Source organism: Vanessa cardui, chromosome 4, assembly GCF_905220365.1.
Source record: "Vanessa cardui chromosome 4, ilVanCard2.1, whole genome shotgun sequence".
Taxonomy (NCBI): domain Eukaryota; kingdom Metazoa; phylum Arthropoda; class Insecta; order Lepidoptera; family Nymphalidae; genus Vanessa; species Vanessa cardui.
This window is the reverse complement of record NC_061126.1, coordinates 8,075,281-8,093,430: the sequence shown is the minus strand read 5'-3', so window position 1 is coordinate 8,093,430 and position 18,150 is coordinate 8,075,281. Positions and strand designations below refer to the sequence as shown.

Sequence of the window (18,150 nt, the reverse complement as noted above, 5' to 3'; positions counted from 1 at the left end):
GCTTTTTTGACACTTTGACAGTTGATGGAAAGCGCGCGATGTGATCATTATTCATTTTCGTATATTTCGTAATCACGCCGAGTCAGCAAAAGAAATAAAACCTTAAACCATTTCCCATAAAACTACAGTTCTGGAAGAGGACACTGTTATTTCATTGCAAAGAAAGCTACATATATAACGAAAAATGCCTGCTAGCAGTATCAATCTCTACCATATGCAAGATGCCAAAAATAATTTTGAAGCTATGCGACCTGCCCCTGTTTGCACTGACACCAACATATTTATGGGCCAATGCCAGAATATTCATGTCTCAACGAATTGCTATTATGGTTTTCATGATCCTAAGAGTATTAAAAACAGTCGTGACAATGCAGATTGCGAAATGGTAGATGTGTCACATGTTCCTGAGATTAAAGCCATACCGTCGCCGCAAAACAACGCTCGAAAAAGAAGTGCAGAAGACAGCACGTATCCACAACATAAACGCCTTCGAGAAGGTAGGATTTTAATATATTACCTTTAGAAATCTCATTGAAGTTAAGTTTTTATGAGCATGTTACTAAATTAAAATTTAATATGTAAATTTCTTCAATGAGGTTTCCCTTTACATTCATTATATACTCAACATATTTAAATGATATTAAATATTTAAATTGTACGTAAAAAAAATTTGAAATCAATGCAGCAGGGATACTACTGTTATGCATATATGTTCAAAAATTGGACTTCAAGCTGTTTTTACATAAAAGGAAGAGTTTTGTTGCAGTTTCAAATCAATAAAGATTATTTAATTTTTAATATATTGTAATAGCTTTACAACCTTACACCTGTTGCATTGCAAATGTCATCTTATGTTGAGTTGTACATTCTCGTCAAAATATATATCAATGCTAGGATGTGTTACTCACTAATGAAATTTATAACTATATGGATTTATTAAAATTTTTAGTTATATTGCTTAATATTAATATAATTGTAATGTAAGATGGAAAATCATTATGAATCAATTGAAAATGAATTATAAAGTAATTTTAGGGGTAATTTAAAGTAATAGTTATGGTATTTTAAAATGACAAAAAATTAATATAACTGTAAAGCTTTGACATTCATATTCAGTAAACATCAGGTTAAGTAGTAATAATGATCTACTCTTTGTTATACAATAAGAAGTGGTGTGTCATTATAATAAGTTTGTGGTGTATCTTCGCAATAATGAATGCACTAACTATAATAATTACATAATTACATATGCAATTTGGTTATGAACTTAACAGCTTCAACTATTTTATTAATTTGATATACTATTCTATCAAAGTTAATGAGCCTACGAGAATATATTTTATTTTATGACTCTGGATACAAATTCTCATATAATACTAATATTATTATGACACACACTTGTGTCGTAAACACCACCAATCACTACTTTTATCAACATATTATAGAGTAATTTTGGTTATTATTTTGAAAACTACTAAAATTCACAAAAAATATTTATTTTTTAAATTCTTGCAATATGGATATTTTTTTAATACACTCAAATGACACTAAAATATGTGTGTTAGTATACCAAATTCATATGCTTTTTCTTCCTCACAGTTGTTGAAAAAAGATTAGAAGTGATTAAACTTATATTAATTTTGAATCAAAGGCCTGGTAACACCTGTAAACATTTGTTACCTAGCCTTTATTCTTATAGGATTTGAGGTATTTCATGAAATCATGTTATTTTTATATTATTGATCAAGAGGTAGACTAATGTATGATATTCACTATGATAAAACTTGTGATTTGAACATCAATGAAACTGTTATCAAGTTTTGGAAGTAAAATTAAAGTAGAAATTACTTTTTATTAACCACTTGTTAAGTGCAATAGTTTGGTAATATAATATATGTAGCATATATTAATCATAAATTCTTAGTAGTACATAATATTTCAGTTATTATCAAAACACATGAATATAACATCATAAATCTACTCCCATTATTTAACTTTAAACTAGCTAAGACTAAACTAAATCCTAATCACCAAGCCGAGGTTGTAGTTACTTTTATGTAAAATGTATACTTTGAGGTGGGGTCCTTACTGGCGACAATTGCTTGAAATGCACGAATCTATTTTATTTTTTTATTGTGTGTACCTGATGAGAATTTGCCTGTAATGTAACAATTTAAGATTCCATTTAGAGCATTTTCCTCTGTCACATCAGTGTTTTTACACTATACTGCTTGATTCTTATCTCTTATTGATGTTTTTACAAAGTGTATAATAATTGCACATAAATAATATTGGAATCTGACTGTTATATCACAGATAAATGTTCTCACTAAAGGATCACCCTTCACTGGGATACCACACTGACATTGTTACCAGAATATCAAATTTAGCATGAGTACACTTTTACAATAAAGCTTTCTAAATAACAACATATTAAGCATCAATTTATTATTAAATTTTATATGAAGTTTAATTGTAAGAATGTTTTTTATGTATTAATTAATTAAATAATAATATGCAGTGTCTATGGCGAACAATAGAAACAAACATGTTATTTTTTTATTTTTTTAATAATAATTATATTTGATGTTAATAAATGAAATTATATTAGCATTTATATTTATTTAAAAATATTTTTTTTGATCAATTATAAAATATCTTCAATTTAGTGTTATACATAGTAGTGTTTATACATTTCTTTATTATTGTTCTTGTTTTTATAAATTGTGTCATTGTGTGTTTTATCTAGATAAGAAAAATTGTAAAGGTGTAAGTGCCCCAGAAATTTTGTAATTTGATGTTGTGAATGAATTTGCATCTATCTAAAAAAAAATTTAAGTACTCATACAAATTACCAGATTTCTGGCAGTTTGGTTTGAAACAGCAACAAAATGTCACTATGGAGCTTCCTGCTGATACAACTAAGGGCACAGTATGACAATATTCGGTTTATTTCAGAGGGTATGGTGCCAACGCCTTCAAACTACAACCCATGTTTACTGCGTCCCACCCACAACAATCCAGATATATCTCGTTGTCTCATGGTCCACATGATATAGTCTAGTTAAAATTCTGCATATCTAAATTGTTAATTTAATTCAGAAATATTGATTTTATCTGCAGAAGTACAAATAAAGAAAAGATTAGATCCTGAGACAATTGAGAACAAGAAACTAGAAAGTAATTCAGAAGATTTGTTGGAGAGTCTTTATTGGAATATCCATGGAGGGAACTTTTTTCAGTTGTTACAGTGTCTGTGATGAACATTCTGTGTAAAAAATTATTATAACATTGGGACTCTAAAGATAGATAAAAGACTTCTGTACTAAATATTTTGTAAAAGAAGTTATATTTTGAGCATATATTTAAATAATTTTCCTAATAAAGTTGAAATAGGAAAAGGGAGGCTTTTTATTTATAGAAGAATGGTTTATATATTCATTTATTCTAAATAAATATTACATAAATGAAGCTATGTAAATATAGACAGTGAACAAACAGTAATGAGAATACAATGATTTAATTGATAAAATTAATGATTAATTGAGAAAAAATATTGTTTTGTTACTACGTGAGCTAATCTGTAAAAGAAATCTTTTTTAATTATTTTTGTTTTGTTTTTCTGTTGCAGATGCAGATGAAGATCTAATGATATTTTTTTTCAGGTTCACTTAAACAGTAGATCAAACAACTGTTTGATGTTTGAGTGTTTGCTTCATGTTGACTGGATATTAAAGGTCACCTTTTTGTTTTTCAGATGATTCTTCCATATGCAGCCTTGTTGGCACACGGTCAAGCCCGAGCCACTCTGCTTCCGCCTTTAATATAAAATTAATCAAATATTATTTCTTATATTTAGTACAGAATAAATTAAAAATGTACTTGAAATATTTTTTGAACTGAGTTTTGAAAATGTTAAAAATAATTTATATTATCTGACTGTGATATTCATTGTACCTGATTATTCATTAAATGTAATTTTTATACCAAACTTTGTTTTATTTATAAAGTCATGAATTTTTTATATACCACAGATGTACAAATTAATTTACTTATATAATAACAAGACATAAAGTAATTAAAAATAACAAGTGGATTATATTTCGAAGCAATTATAGTTTTAAAAGGTTCGGTTTTAGGCCATAGTATAGTTAGTATAGTAGGTTAGCTTAAAATATAATTATGTGAAGTGAAAAATGCGATTACTAGAATTTTATTTATTTCATGTGAATATTACACTTAGGTTAAATACATTCTGATTAGAGATATAAAAGGTGAGATTACAACACAGAATCAAAGTAGATTTAGCTTTATGATTATTAAGCATGTTATTTTAGGCGATAGAAAATAAAATTAAATGTTGCGATTAGCACAGTTAATTAAAGGTAGGCATCTACAATACAATACGTGCTGGATTACCTCAGTGGGTGTGACTTCTTCAGTGTCGACGACGTCTGGCAAAGCCTCTGCATTACCGATCATTTCGTCGTGCCCATTGGCGCCACCGTCGCCGCCCTCTGCATGGCAAGTCTGGTCGGCTTCTGCTAAATCTCCGTTGTGCATTTCGGAACAATTAATGAGATCAACCTTCCCTTCTTGACTTGAACGTGGACTGTTATCGTTGCCATCTATATCCATGTGCACATGCCCCGGCCACATGTCATAAGGGCAAGCATTCATCTGGTGTAATTGACTCTCACTCGAACTGAATAAGTTCAAGGAACCGGCTACGTCTTGTAAAATCGAGGATTCAGATATTTCGTTCGTCATATGAATGGATTCTTCACCTTCATTGCTTACCGAGTTAAACAGTGGCAAATTTTCAATGATATCGCTAGACACGTCACACACTCTTGTACCTTCGTATTTAGAGAGCAAATCGAGAAGTCTCTTCATTTGTCTACTGTCAGTAGAACTACAGAGTATAATTGAAGCTAAGGATTCTAACAGTTCAGATGTAAATATCTCTTCGCTCTTTAATAAAAGGAATCGCACAATTTTGTTATCAATTTGCACTGTACTCGAACACAAGTTTTGGCCATTGCAGTCGTGACAGTCGCTCGCCTCGGCGGAAGTCGTCGTCACTGTTGCGTTAGCGGATTCCGTGCGATCAGTATCTTCATTTCGATTCTCAATGAGAGAACTGTATTGAGATAAAACATTACGAATCGATTGCAAAACCCTTTGTCGGAGCGGATCGGAGCTGATCAACTGCAGCTCTCTAAACAGTTGAATCAGAAAATCGGGATGAGACTCGTTCACGCCTATGAGCGTCGTCACCTCGGAGTAAATATTCTCCCTCAAAAGATCGAACAATTTCGACGTAGCCTTGTCTCGGACCTCCCGGCTGGCCGACGCCAGATTCGGATTCGGCACCTCGGCGGAGGAGCTCGCCACGTTCACATTGCTCGACGGCGAGAAATCCAACCCGTAGTTCCTCCTGGTCGCCGAGTTCTTGGACGGAAGCTTCGCCGAGGACTTTCTCTTCGAGTCGGAGGGCGAGTTGAGGTTGTTCGAGTGCGACTGGACGATCTCCGGGATGGGGTCGGCGTAGTTGAGGTTGCGGAACGAGTTGGCGGGCGGCTCGCGGCGGTGGACGTTGACGTTGGAGGCGTCGTCGGGCTCGGAGTTCTGGTTGACGTTGAGCACGTCGGGCGCCGACGAGAAGGACAGCGAGCGCTCGTAGGGCAGGTTGCGGCGCGGCGGGCGCGCGCGCGGCTCGTCGGGCGCCTCGGTGTTGCGCTTGGGCGTCAGCGACGGCGACGTGGACGACGACGTGTGCTGCAGGCTGTTGTGCGAGCGCTCGGCCAGCGGCGCCGCGTGCGCGCCCGCCTGCGTCTCCGCGTTGCTCTTGCTGCTGCCCGACAGCAGGTTCTGGCGCGAGTAGCTGCAAGCACAGGGCGGTGAGCGGCCGGGCGGCGGGGGGGGGGGGGGGGGGCGGGGGGCGGCGTGTTAGTACCAAAGTAAAACTATAGGAGAAAGTTTGCTAACGGAAATTAAAAGGACATTAAAGCCATAAGGTAACACTATCACACGTTTCTTACCCTCGTTTACGTTAGATGTGCGGTGACCGAAAATATATATGTATATGCGTATAGATACTAGTGATATATAAGATAATTTAAAAAGGACGGGTACGTGTTCTAAAATCTGAAATTAGATAGAAAATACATTAAATTTGAAATAAGTACAAAAAAGTTACGTTTTGCATTTACATCGAGGCACAATTTACCTTCTAAAGTTATCCCAGTAGTTATTTGCTCGATTGCCGGGCGGCACTTGATTGTTTAACGTGTGAGAGGCTGTCTCAGCGCGCCAACGTTCTTCGAGCTAAAACATAAAAAAAATACTTTTTATTATTCAAAAGTGGTTACGATTTCACTTAACATGGATATTTGAAACATTCAATAGGCTATTTGACTGGATTTTAAAATCCATTTTATATTATTTAGTAGAGGTTAAGGAACCCAGTAAAAGTTGATTTATTTATTTCTAGTACATTTTTGCCGAAAAATATCATATTAAAAATTACATATTTAAATAACGCGCGAAAACGCTACTTGGACAATATGGCGCCGCAATGGGGTCGGTGACGTCACTTTGCTGTATTTTAATATTTGGTACATATAGTAGGAAAGCAAGGTTTACAAGAATGTGACTTCATCCTAAGCCCGGCTAATCAGGAGCGTTTTGTGTCACGTGACAAACGTTTGAAAAATGCATTTTTATTTATTGATTTTTAAATAAATTAAGTATTATTTTCAAGTTTCGTTAGTAAATAACCATTTTAAACTCATAATATACACTGATTACAGTAATTCACAATTTATTTTTCGCATTGTCAAATAGCCTATTAAGGCGTACATCAGAAATATATCGGTTATCGTCAAACATCTTAAACAATCGCATAAATCATAATATACTTTATTCAAATAGGCTTTTACAAGCACTTTTGAATTGTCATTTTATTAACTATATTGAGTGAAGCTACCACCGGTTCGGAATGTAGATTACATCGAGAAAAACCGACGAGAAACTCAGTAGTTACTTTTGTACATCATTTAAAATACAAACCAATGATAGTTTAATACAATAGGCTACTTGACTGGTTTTTAAAATCCATTTTATATTATTTAGTAGAGGTTAAGGAACCCAGTAAAAGTTGACTTTTTTATTTCTAGTACATATTTGCCGAAAAATAGCATATAAAAAATTCCATATTTAAATAACGTGCGAAAAAGCTACTTGGACAATATGGCGCTGCAATGGGGTCGGTGACGTCACTTTGCTGTATTTTAATCTGTGGTACATATAGTAGAAAAGCAAAAATTACAAGAAAGTGACTTCATCATAAGCCCGGCCAATCACGAACGTTTTGTGTCACGTGACAAACGCTTGAAAAAATGCATTTTTATTTAGTGATTTTTGAATAAATTAAGTATTATTTTCAAGTTTCGTTAGCAAATAACCATTTTTAAACTCGTAATATACACTCATTACAATAATTCACAATTTATTTTTAGCATTGTCAAATAGCCTATTATATATGTGTATACTATATCCTGCCTGAAAGTCATCAGGTTTATATAACGTTGTATTGAATATTATGCTTTTTTATTAATGTATTTTTTACAAATGACTTGAATTTTTAATCGCTAAATATAAAAAAATCTGAGCAATTGTAATACAATTTATACTTTATATTTATTGAATAAAACACTAATTTTAGGTCGAACAAATAATACGAAAATATAAAGTAATAATTTCAGTTTTAAGGAATTTTGAGTATAATAATGACGACCTCCATGGTTGAGTGGTGTGTACATCGGTTTTCATGGGTACGCCTCTGAGGTCCCGGGTTCGATTTCCGGCCGAGTCGATGTAGATTACCATTAGTTTTCTATGTTCTCTCGGGTCTGGGTGTTTGTGGTACCTTCGTTACTTCTGATTGTCCATAACACAAGTGCTCTAGCTACTTATAGTACGACACAAATTAGATGTAGCATCGGAAAATGCAATGGAATGAAAATAGAACCGATTACTGCCGATTTACACAACCAATAGAAATAGCACCCTATCGCGCCATTCGACGCTATTCGTCGCTATAGATTCACACGTCAGAGAAAGCAAGTGCATGTACATCGACGCGTCAAATTGACGAATATTAGGTTATATGATATTACAAGTTATTACGTTTGTGCAAAGATCATATTCGCATGAGAAATAAATATTGATAATTTGGGATAGCGTACTCAATTCGGATGTGATCGGTTTTACTAATTTTGCCGATGCGACATCTAAGTTGTGTCGTACTATACATTGGGATCAGAGTAATGTATGTGATGTTGTCTCATATTATATATCATATTAATAATTTGTACTTACATGGCCGAGCTGCTCCCTGAGCTGGTGTATTTCCCGTTGCTGCAGGACGAGCTGTTGCCAGCACCAAGCGCCCCAGAAACCACAACCGCACCCACAACCACCGACCATACCTACGACAAATATTTTTTTTAATTTATCAATAATTGTTTAATTTACTTAACAACGCACAAGATTTGTAAATATTTAAACCTAATTTTTAACAATATAAATATATATAAGTATTTATTTTAAATGAAACTCTTCTGTTGTACAACAGGCTATTTTACTTTTTTAAAACCCGGGTATTGTTAACAAAGTTATTACAGAACTCCTGCAGCTTTTTTACGGTTTTGGTTTTACTACATTCAATTTTTACATTAATTAAAGATTTTTTTTTGCCATTTCAAAACGGCATACTATAATTGTTCAAGTTTCAAAATAATTTACGGTATTCATTATGTATTTATGAAATAGAACTAGAATAAAATAAAGAAGTCTTAGTCTAGAACTTCGGTGCAATTGTTATCTCGAGTATATCGTCAAATTCATTCATATTGGTGGCGTGTATGTAAGAGTCTATTATTAATAGTGTGTTTTGATAATTACCATACGGCATCATCATGTTGTAAGGCATGGAAGGAGGAAACGACATCGGGGTGCCCATAAGACGATCCATTGTCTGTGAGTGGCTGTTTTGAGTAAATTGGTTCGTCCGCATGTCCTGGAACAATGATTAATAACCAAAATTAATTAATACGCAATTTGCAAGTAATTATCATCGGTCTAATCTTGATCCTGGAGGAATGTAATATTATAAATATATTTTAAGAAAACATCAAAATCTTTAATAAATAGAGAAGCTATTGCTATGTACACGCATTGATGGCATAAATCAACTACTAGTTCGAAAAGAAACACCTCGGACCTGAAGGGAATCAGTAAAAGAAACTTTTTTTGTATCTAAAATTTAACAATTACGAGTTTCCATACAAATTACAAGATTCTTGTAAAATGTTTCATTTTTGACAGATTTCCGTTTCATAGGATTACGAGATAAGTGAGAGACTATGCCTATGTTTAAACACACTTTCACTGCATCTATGGCTCTCTTTATTTGTCTAAAAATTCAGAATTCGCGAGTCAGGCTATGATGATCTTAATGAAACACATTAGAATATATTATATCATGGGTCCATATTTGTATAACTGTACTAGCCCGTCTGGGTAGGTGCCATCCACTCATTATATATTCTACAGCCAAACAACAGTGTTCCGGTTTGAATGGTAAGTGAGCCAGTGTAATTACAGGCACAAGTGATAAAACATTCTAGTTCCCATGTTTAGTGGCGCATCGGCGAAGTAATGAATGTTAAATATTGACTATAGTGCCATTATCTATGGGTGGTGGTTGGTGCCTACAGATCATCATATGACCCAACTCGTTAGCCTACCTACATATATAAAAAAAATCTTTAAACATTAAAACAAGCTCTTATATTTTTACCTGATTAGATTTATTGGTATTCCAACAAGTCGGTGGTAAGTGAGAGTACGGAATATGTCCAGTGTTGTCATCTAAAAAAAAAATAAAAAAATATTTAGAATATTCGTTTGAATGAAATTGTTATCAAATGTGGGTTTTATAATTATTATGTTGCGTATATTTATTTCTATTATAAGTCACAAATACTTACTATTTTGGGCGACAGGCGGGACCATGTTGACGTTAGCCGAATCAACCCGAACTTCGTGTCGCACATTGTTGTTGTTATTGTTGGACAGCGGAAGCTGTTTAGAAAAAAATAAGGCTGTTGAGATGAGTCGAGATGGCCCAGTGGTTAGAACGCGTGCATCTTAACCGATGATTGCGGGTTCAAACCCAGGCAAGCACCGCTGATTCATGTGCTTAATTTGTCTTTATAATTCATCTCGTACTCAGCGGCGAAGGAAAACATCGTGAGGAAACCTGAATGTGATAAATTTCATAGAAATTCTGCCACATGTGTATTTCACCAACCCGCATTGGAACAGGGTGGTGGAATATGTTCCAAACCTTCTCCTCAAAGGGAGAGGAGGCCTTTAGAACAGCAGTGGGAATTTACAGGCTGTTGTTGTTGTTGTTGTTGTTGTTGTTGAGACGTAATAAAAAAACAAAGAAATAGATAAATTATTAGGTAACTACAAAAAAAACATACACATAAGCGTGTGTAACGCATTCGTCGTTAACTAGTAGAAAACTCACCACATTGCTTTCTTCAGACTGACGATCCAGAGTAGGTCGTCGTCGTTGACGATTCCTTTGGTTGGACTTGTTCCTGGAAGCGCTGTTGGCAACAAATTTTTTTTTTTTTTTTTTTTTTTTTTTTATGGCATAGGAGGCAAACGAGCAGGAGGCTCACCTGATGGAAAGTGACTACCACCGCCCATGGACACCTGCAACACCAGGGGACTTGCAGGTGCGTTGCCGGCCTTTCAAAAAGGAGTAGGCTCTTTTCTTAAAGGTTCCCATGTCGTATCGGTTCGGAAAAACCGCCGGCGAAAGCTGGTTCCACAAAGTGGTTGTGCGAGGCAGAAAATGTCTGAGAAATCGCGCTGTTGTGGATTTTCGGACATCAAGGTGGTGCGGGTGAAACTTAGAATTTTGGCGAGATGTCCGAAGGTGAAATTCAGCAGCCGGGATTAATCCGAACAATTCCTCGGAACATTCCCCGTGAAAAATTCGGTAGAAGATGCAGAGTGATCCGACATCTCTACGCAAAGCCAAAGGATCAAGGAGATCGGAAAGGGCTTGATCGTCGATAACTCGAGCCGCTCTACGTTGGATGCGGTCAAATGGAAGGAGCTGGTACTGGGGAGCACCCGCCCAGAGGTGAGAGCAGTACTCCATGTGAGGCCGAATTTGCGCCTTGTAAAGTTTTAGGCGATGGGCCGACGTGAAATACTGTCTCGCCTTGCTGAGCACACCGAGCTTCTTTGAAGCCAATTTGGCTTTGCCTTCCAATTGACCGCGGAACTGAACGAGGCTCGAAATATCAACGCCAAGTATTCCGATACTACCTGTAGCGGCTATCGGAATGTTCTCGAATCGTGGAGATACGACAAATGGTGTTTTTTTAGCGGTTAACGCGCAAACTTGCGTCTTTTTGGGGTTGAAATGGACTAGATTTAGCCGGCCCCAATTCGAGACTTCGTTTAATGAAGACTCGATTTCAGACACAAGTTTGTTCCGGTTCTCTTCGACGTTTTCCCGAGAAATATTAGCGCGGCCGGTGTATAAGGTGTCAACGGTACTGTCGTCTGCATAGCAATGAATGTTCCCGATTTGCAACAAATCATTGATATGCAGAAGAAACAGAGTGGGTGATAGAACGCAGCCTTGTGGAACACCAGCATTGACGAATTTTAAGTCAGAGCATGCACCGTCGACGACGACCTTGATGCTCCGATCTGCCAAAAAGCTGGTAATCCAATTGCATAATTTCCCGGGAAGCCCATAGGAAGGAAGCTTCGAAAGAAGCGCTTTGTGCCATACACGATCGAAGGCCTTCGCTATGTCCAAGCTGGCTGCTAATGCCTCCCCCTTGCTCTCAACTGCTTCAGCCCACCTGTGAGTAAGGTAAACTAGAAGATCACCGGCTGACCGACCCCGACGGAAACCGTACTGGCGGTCGCTAATCAGCTGGTTCACCTCTAGATACCGCAGGAGCTGGCAGTTTATAAGGGACTCCATTATCTTGGAGAGCAAGGAGGTGATGGCTATAGGCCTATAATTGGACGGGTCTGAGCGGTTGCCTTTTTTAGGGATCGGATGCACCAAAGCTGTCTTCCAGGAATTCGGGACGACGCCTAATGTGTAGGATTGCCGGAAAAGACGCGTTAAGACCGGTGCCAACTCGGGAGCACATGTCCGTAGCACGATTGGAGGGATACCATCGGGTCCGCTCGACTTATGAATGTCCAAGGAAAGAAGTGCTTTACGAACTGCACTTTGCCGGAATTTAACCTCCGGCATCGTGGTATCACATCGCGGAATTGTTGGTGGAGATTTTCCTTGGTCATCCAGAGTCGAGTTCGACGCGAAGAGAGAGCCTAAAAGATCAGCTTTCTCTTTCGCGGTATGGGCCAATGACTCACCGTCTCTGTGCAGAGATGGAAAAGATGGCTGACAGAAATTCCCTAAGACAGCCTTAGCGAGAGACCAGAACGCTCGTGTTCCTGAAGGGAGACGCACCAGTCTCTCGCCAATTCTGCCAATGTACTCCGTCTTCGCCCTAGCAATTACGTTTTTGAGGGACCTAGAGGCAGAGTTGTATTCCTTTTTAAATGCGCTGGTATTTACATCACGAGAGGCAGATGCATTAGCCCAGGTTTGATAGCGTTCCCACTTTCGGCGTGATGCCGTTTTGCAGAAGCGACCAAACCAAGGCTGGGACTTGCCACCGATGGGTACTGCAGAGTAAGGAATGAATAGTTCCATACCCTGAAGCACCACATCGGCAACAGAGTCAGCAGCAGCGTTCGGATCATCCGGCGAGAAACAAATCTGCCCCCATGGGTAAGATGCAAAAAAAGACCGCATCCCATCCCAATCTGCTGACTTGTAGTGCCATACTCGGCGGCACCCAACAAAGCGAGGCCGTGAGTACCGCACAACCGGCACTGTACTCCGGACGAGACAGTGGTCAGACGAGCCCAGAGGGGGATCGACGATAACCTGATAGCCATCCGGATGTGAAGTCAGCAGAAGGTCCAACAGGGAAGGTGTATGATCCTCCACATCCGGTATTCGCGTTGGCGAGTTGACCAGTTGTGTCAGATCATATGCTAGAGCGAAGTCCAGAACAGATCTACCCGCATGATCGGTGGTGCGTGAGCCGAGCCATTCTGCGTGGTGAGCATTAAAGTCACCCAGAATAATGATCTCTGCGGATGGAATCTGCTGAAGCACGGAATCTGTAGCCATTTGGACGTGCTCAACCAGTCGGTCGGTTTCGGCATTACCGCTATGGGACCTATAAAGGCACGCATAGATTCGCGGATGGTCATCGCAGTCTACACGCAGCCAGATAATCGATAGGTCCTGTCCTTCAAGGCTGCCGAGGCGTCGAGAACAGATATCATCTCTGACGTAAACGCATACCCCAGCTCGTGGTATAAAGGAATGTTCCAATTTGTACCCAGGGTACGAGAGAAAAGTCGTATCGGCAGGAGAAGATATCTGGGTCTCGGTTAGAAAGAGCAAGGCCGGCTTCGCCGTTTCCAGATGGTAGTGAACGGCGTTGAGGTTGGAGTTGAGTCCCCTTATGTTGCAGAAGTCCACAGCGAGGGTGGTAGGGGTTGCCTTATGATGCCTGCTCCGCTTGCCCCGAACAGTGGCGAGCGCAAAATTGCCCCCCCCAGAATTCGGAGGGCAGCCTGGGCATCCCTGCTCAGGTGGTGTATGTCCTGAGCATGGATGCCCAGAGAGGGATTCTCCACCGCTGTCGCTGATGGTACCCTCCTGGGGTAATTTAACCAAATTCTGCACAACCATCAAGTTTTGGGGGGGAGGGGGATTGGGCCTCCGGAACTCTCACTTACCGGACGAAACGCGGTAGCATAACTACCACTTTACGCCGATTTTAAGTGAGAGAGTGGTACTTCCCCGGGCGTGCCGGCCCATTCGGCTGTAACCCGAAGGTATACAGCGTGGCACTACCACTTGTTTAAAGTATTGCATATTTTTATTAATAACGAAACCTAGGAGCACTTAACGTCTCTATAATAAACATAATTAAAGAAATTAAGATCTACTATGAACCATATTTAAATGAAATTTCAGGTTAAAAAACACATGAGTTTTCTTTGATCGTGTCGTAACTTACTTCCGCTCTCTAAAATTATTTATTTATTAAATTGTAACAATTTAATAAATTTCAATCAAGAAAACTCTTTTGTTTTTCTGCACATCTAATAGATTTCTTGACAATGAGACCGTAATCGATTTTAATGTGCAGCGACTGTTCTATAGTCACTGGGACTAAATTCGGCTCACGCTATTAATATATAAAGATGTAATGGAATATTATGGGCCCGGGTGCGCATGCGCAGCGTACCTGTCGCTGTCGCTGCCGTACGCGCTGCCGCGATGCGACGCCGCCGCCGTCGCCACGCTGTCGCCGCCCTGCGCACACACACAACACTTGAGCGACGAGCGACAATGTTGCCATAACACCGTCTCATACGCCATTCAGTCGGCACTCGGCACGCAAAGCAACATGTTTAGCGATAGAACAATTTATAACCGATTTGAAAGTTAAGTAGTGGAAAAGAGTAACTGTTAGATGGCAATTGGAAATTGCTTCTATGAGTATACTTGAGTAAATAATATTTTAATTCAGATTTCTTTGAGTGTTATCATTGGTATGAATAGTAAACAATAGTTGACAATAGGAAGTTTAACAATTTATTCTACGCTTATGCGATACCAGCCAAGGGAACTACGATGTTATGTTTCTTGTGCCTGTTGTAACGCTGCCCTGCCCTGCATATTGAAATACAACAATAATATGTATTACTGCTGGGCAGTATTATAGATCACGAACAATAATGTCATTTTAATTCGAAATCAAAGTTGATAATAATTTATTTATCTACTCGTATACGACCTGTAATTGATATTGACTATACGACTTATAATCATTGCGATATATTACGAACCAAGACAATATCAAATTGTAAAACGTAAGTGTGACATCCGTAAATTAATTGTACACAAAACGACATTGATTGACAGTGATTTATGGTCGCATTTTTTTTTATCAAACTGTCTGACATGCTTCAATGTGATTTATAGATAGATCTTTTTTATTGGCACGATATAAAGCGTCTGTATGGCTTGGGACACGTGAATATGTGATCGCTGATTCAGGGTCACTGACCACTGGTCAATGATCAGATTTCATGTGATTAATTTGCCTTTATATTTCAAATCGAACTCAGCAGGGAAGGAAAACATCGTAAGAATGTCGCCTGCTTGTCTGCATGTGGATTGGAATCTTACGACATGTTTATCGACGAAAGCCGTATTGGAGCGGAATGGTAGAATAAGCCTTCTCCTTAAGAGGTCCCTTAGAAAACACGTGTAGCCTACGCCTAAACTTTTTCCGTTTCCGGTCGTATTGGATTTGTCTTACCATCGAATTATCAAAGTGAGGGAACTTGTGTATTATAATACCATGATTGGGTAGTTTTTCTTAGCTGCCATCGTTTTAGGTTAGGACATAATTACGGTCTATTAATTTATATCAACGAATATAAACGTATTTCTTTCGCACTTATTGCTGTGACCACATATATCATGAGGACGATTATATTAATTACCCTAAAGTTTTCGTTATCCCTCGAACTTTGTGAATCCATTTGTATGTGTTCCGATCGAGATTCGGGTTCTTCTTGTTCACTGAAAAAAAAATGAACGAATGATATATGTCCTTTGGCAAACAAAGTAGCAAATCAACATCAAACTTTGTTAATGCACTAGCCCACTATGTTTTCTCTTGTAAGTCTCTTTCAGTAGGGTTGCCTGGAAGAGATCACTACTTAGTGATAAGGCTTTGCATACTTTTGTAGTGCTTTTGATTTTAAGCGTTTTTCTTGTATTTTGTTTATTTTCTGTGTGCAATAAAGCTGTTTATTGTTATTATTATTATCAAATGCAAACATACCTGTTATAGGATTCATTGACTACAGATGCGACGCGCGAATTCGGTTTCATATTCTGAACTTCCCCATCGTTGGTCATTGCCTATAAATTGATAATTTTTATTGATGTCGTTAAATAAAAAAATAATATCTGAGGCTTAGTACCAGAACGGACAATATCGTCTAATAATACCTTTGGCAAGTAAAGAAACAATGAACAGAGGTTGATTCTTTTATACAGCTAAGGATAGGACAGTTATCTATTTATGTAATATTTTTTGTATAAATAAAAATATTTAACAAAAAGAAAAACCGACGTCTCAAAAAAATTAATATGCACTAAAAAGCGAAAAAATAATTACTTATACAAAATATTTTGCAGTGTTCCTAAGTAAAATGAAATGAAAAATATTAGACTACTTAAAAATCGATTTACGATTATATAACGTAGTCACGTAGTCGCAACCGATGTCAGCCAAGAAAACCCTACAATATATCTAAGCAAGCACCAAATATCAAAATCACCCAGTCAAAAGTTATTAGGTAACAAACAAAAAAAAAAAATCAGACGACTTGATAACCTCCTTTTTGAAGTTGCTTTAAAAAGTAATGTTAAGCATATTCCATTTAATTATTTATTAGTCCAGGTTACAGGGCTTGGAGTGCTCTTACCTCCTTGTTGAGCAAGGCCTCCAGTTCGCGCTGCTTGTCAGCCAGCAGCGCTCGCAGTTGCATCTGCCGCCGCTCTGCCGGGCCCGCTTCGTTCACTTTCTTCTGCTTCCTCTCTATCGATATCAATTTTGTTATCAAGCTGGGACGAATGTAAGGGGTTGTCCATTAATCACGTGAGGCTTGAAAGGGGGGGAGGGGTTTGATAAAAATCACGAAAATAACACAAGGGGGAGGGGGGGTGTAGTAAGATATCTCGAGTATTTATTTTTTCGTCTAATGCGCGATTTTTAAACAAATATGGTCCTTAATTTCAGAATAAAATAAGATTATAGTTTATACCTGTATTTAAATTAAGATAATGTTCAGAGAAAATGTTAAGTAGTAGTAGTAGGTACTAAAAAAACACGTGATGTTGAGAAGGGGGAGGGGGGGTGGACTTAAACCTCACTACGTATCACTAATGGGGGAGGGGGGGTTAAAAAATGCTAAAAAAAGATCACGTGATTAATGGACAACCCCTAAGTTAAACGCTTAAAAAATTATGAATATATATTGTTGGCATAAACAAGCAACATCAGCGTCAAGTCACACAACCTCCCTTTAAAAAAAAAAAAAAAAAGGCGGGAGATTCGTAGTTGACACATTGAGAATTGCAATTATAATTATTACGGTGTAATGTGATTATTGATGGTTATTTCTGTTGTAGACTAAATGTTTTTCTATTGTGGTAGATTGATTGTTATTTTAAATTAAAGATAATTATTTTAGATGTTAACCTACTTCCTACTTCTGGTTCTAAAAATATATATATATAAAATCGAAGTAAATAAAATAAAGATTAAAGTATAATACCTTTGTTGGTCACAACGTCCTTGATGCGAGCACGTTCACACATGATTTTCTCAGTCTCCATCCGGAGTTCTTGTGCCAATTCTTGCAAAGAATTTATATTCGCTTCATGACCTTTAATTGACAAAACATATTATATGAATTCAGACATTTCAAAACGCTATATATGTGTTAAAACTATAAAAATATTACAAAGTTGACATTGTAGCTATATCATAATCGACACTATGACACACATATATTTTCACACAGTTCACACACACGCGTATACTTTTCTTTCGTTTTAATTTTAACTAAATAAATAGTTGTGGGTAAACAAATAAACAGATCAGTAAATAGGTAACAAATTTATTTGATATTACTTACTTTGTTGCGTATGCGGCTGATGTTGTAACTGCTGCTGATGCTGCAAATGTTGCATATGTTGCGAAGACTGCAAATGCTGCTGGTGTTGCGATTGCTGCATATGCTGCTGCTGCTGCAAAGTCTGCATGTGCTGCGATGGTTGCATGAGTTGTTGCTGCTGTGTTGGCTGTAAGTGCTGCTGATGCGGGAGTTGCTGCAGATGCTGTTGATGCTGCG

General features: G+C 37.7%; 2 protein-coding genes across 6 annotated transcripts in view; one reads left to right on the top strand and one right to left on the bottom strand.

Annotated features, from left to right (window-relative positions):
* Window positions 1–19: 19 nt before the first annotated feature.
* On the top strand, window positions 20–3,991 carry LOC124544452. Of its 2 annotated transcripts, none has more exons than XM_047123015.1 (2): window positions 20–497; window positions 3,124–3,991. In XM_047123015.1, the coding sequence occupies exons 1-2, from the start codon at window positions 185–187 to the stop codon at window positions 3,258–3,260; spliced, it is 450 nt and encodes a 149-aa protein (XP_046978971.1). In that variant the 5' UTR covers window positions 20–184; the 3' UTR covers window positions 3,261–3,991. The 2 variants fall into 2 exon arrangements, with proteins under 2 accessions (XP_046978971.1, XP_046978972.1); XM_047123016.1 differs by having other exon boundaries at window positions 2,959–3,991.
* LOC124544450 (putative uncharacterized protein DDB_G0282133) overlaps window positions 3,429–18,150 on the bottom strand; it is a 21,424-nt gene continuing 6,702 nt past the window's right edge. For all 4 annotated transcript variants that reach the window (XM_047123011.1, XM_047123012.1, XM_047123014.1 and 1 more), the window contains 14 exons: window positions 17,935–18,150; window positions 17,572–17,682; window positions 16,720–16,832; window positions 16,071–16,150; window positions 15,727–15,805; window positions 14,460–14,527; window positions 10,607–10,688; window positions 10,059–10,152; window positions 9,869–9,939; window positions 8,971–9,085; window positions 8,386–8,495; window positions 6,233–6,330; window positions 4,420–5,887; window positions 3,429–3,818 (listed from right to left, as the gene is read on the bottom strand). In XM_047123011.1, the coding sequence (XP_046978967.1) occupies window positions 3,732–3,818; window positions 4,420–5,887; window positions 6,233–6,330; window positions 8,386–8,495; window positions 8,971–9,085; window positions 9,869–9,939; window positions 10,059–10,152; window positions 10,607–10,688; window positions 14,460–14,527; window positions 15,727–15,805; window positions 16,071–16,150; window positions 16,720–16,832; window positions 17,572–17,682; window positions 17,935–18,150 (2,792 nt within the window). In that variant the 3' untranslated portion in view covers window positions 3,429–3,731. The remainder of the gene's footprint in view (window positions 3,819–4,419; window positions 5,888–6,232; window positions 6,331–8,385; window positions 8,496–8,970; window positions 9,086–9,868; window positions 9,940–10,058; window positions 10,153–10,606; window positions 10,689–14,459; window positions 14,528–15,726; window positions 15,806–16,070; window positions 16,151–16,719; window positions 16,833–17,571; window positions 17,683–17,934) is intronic.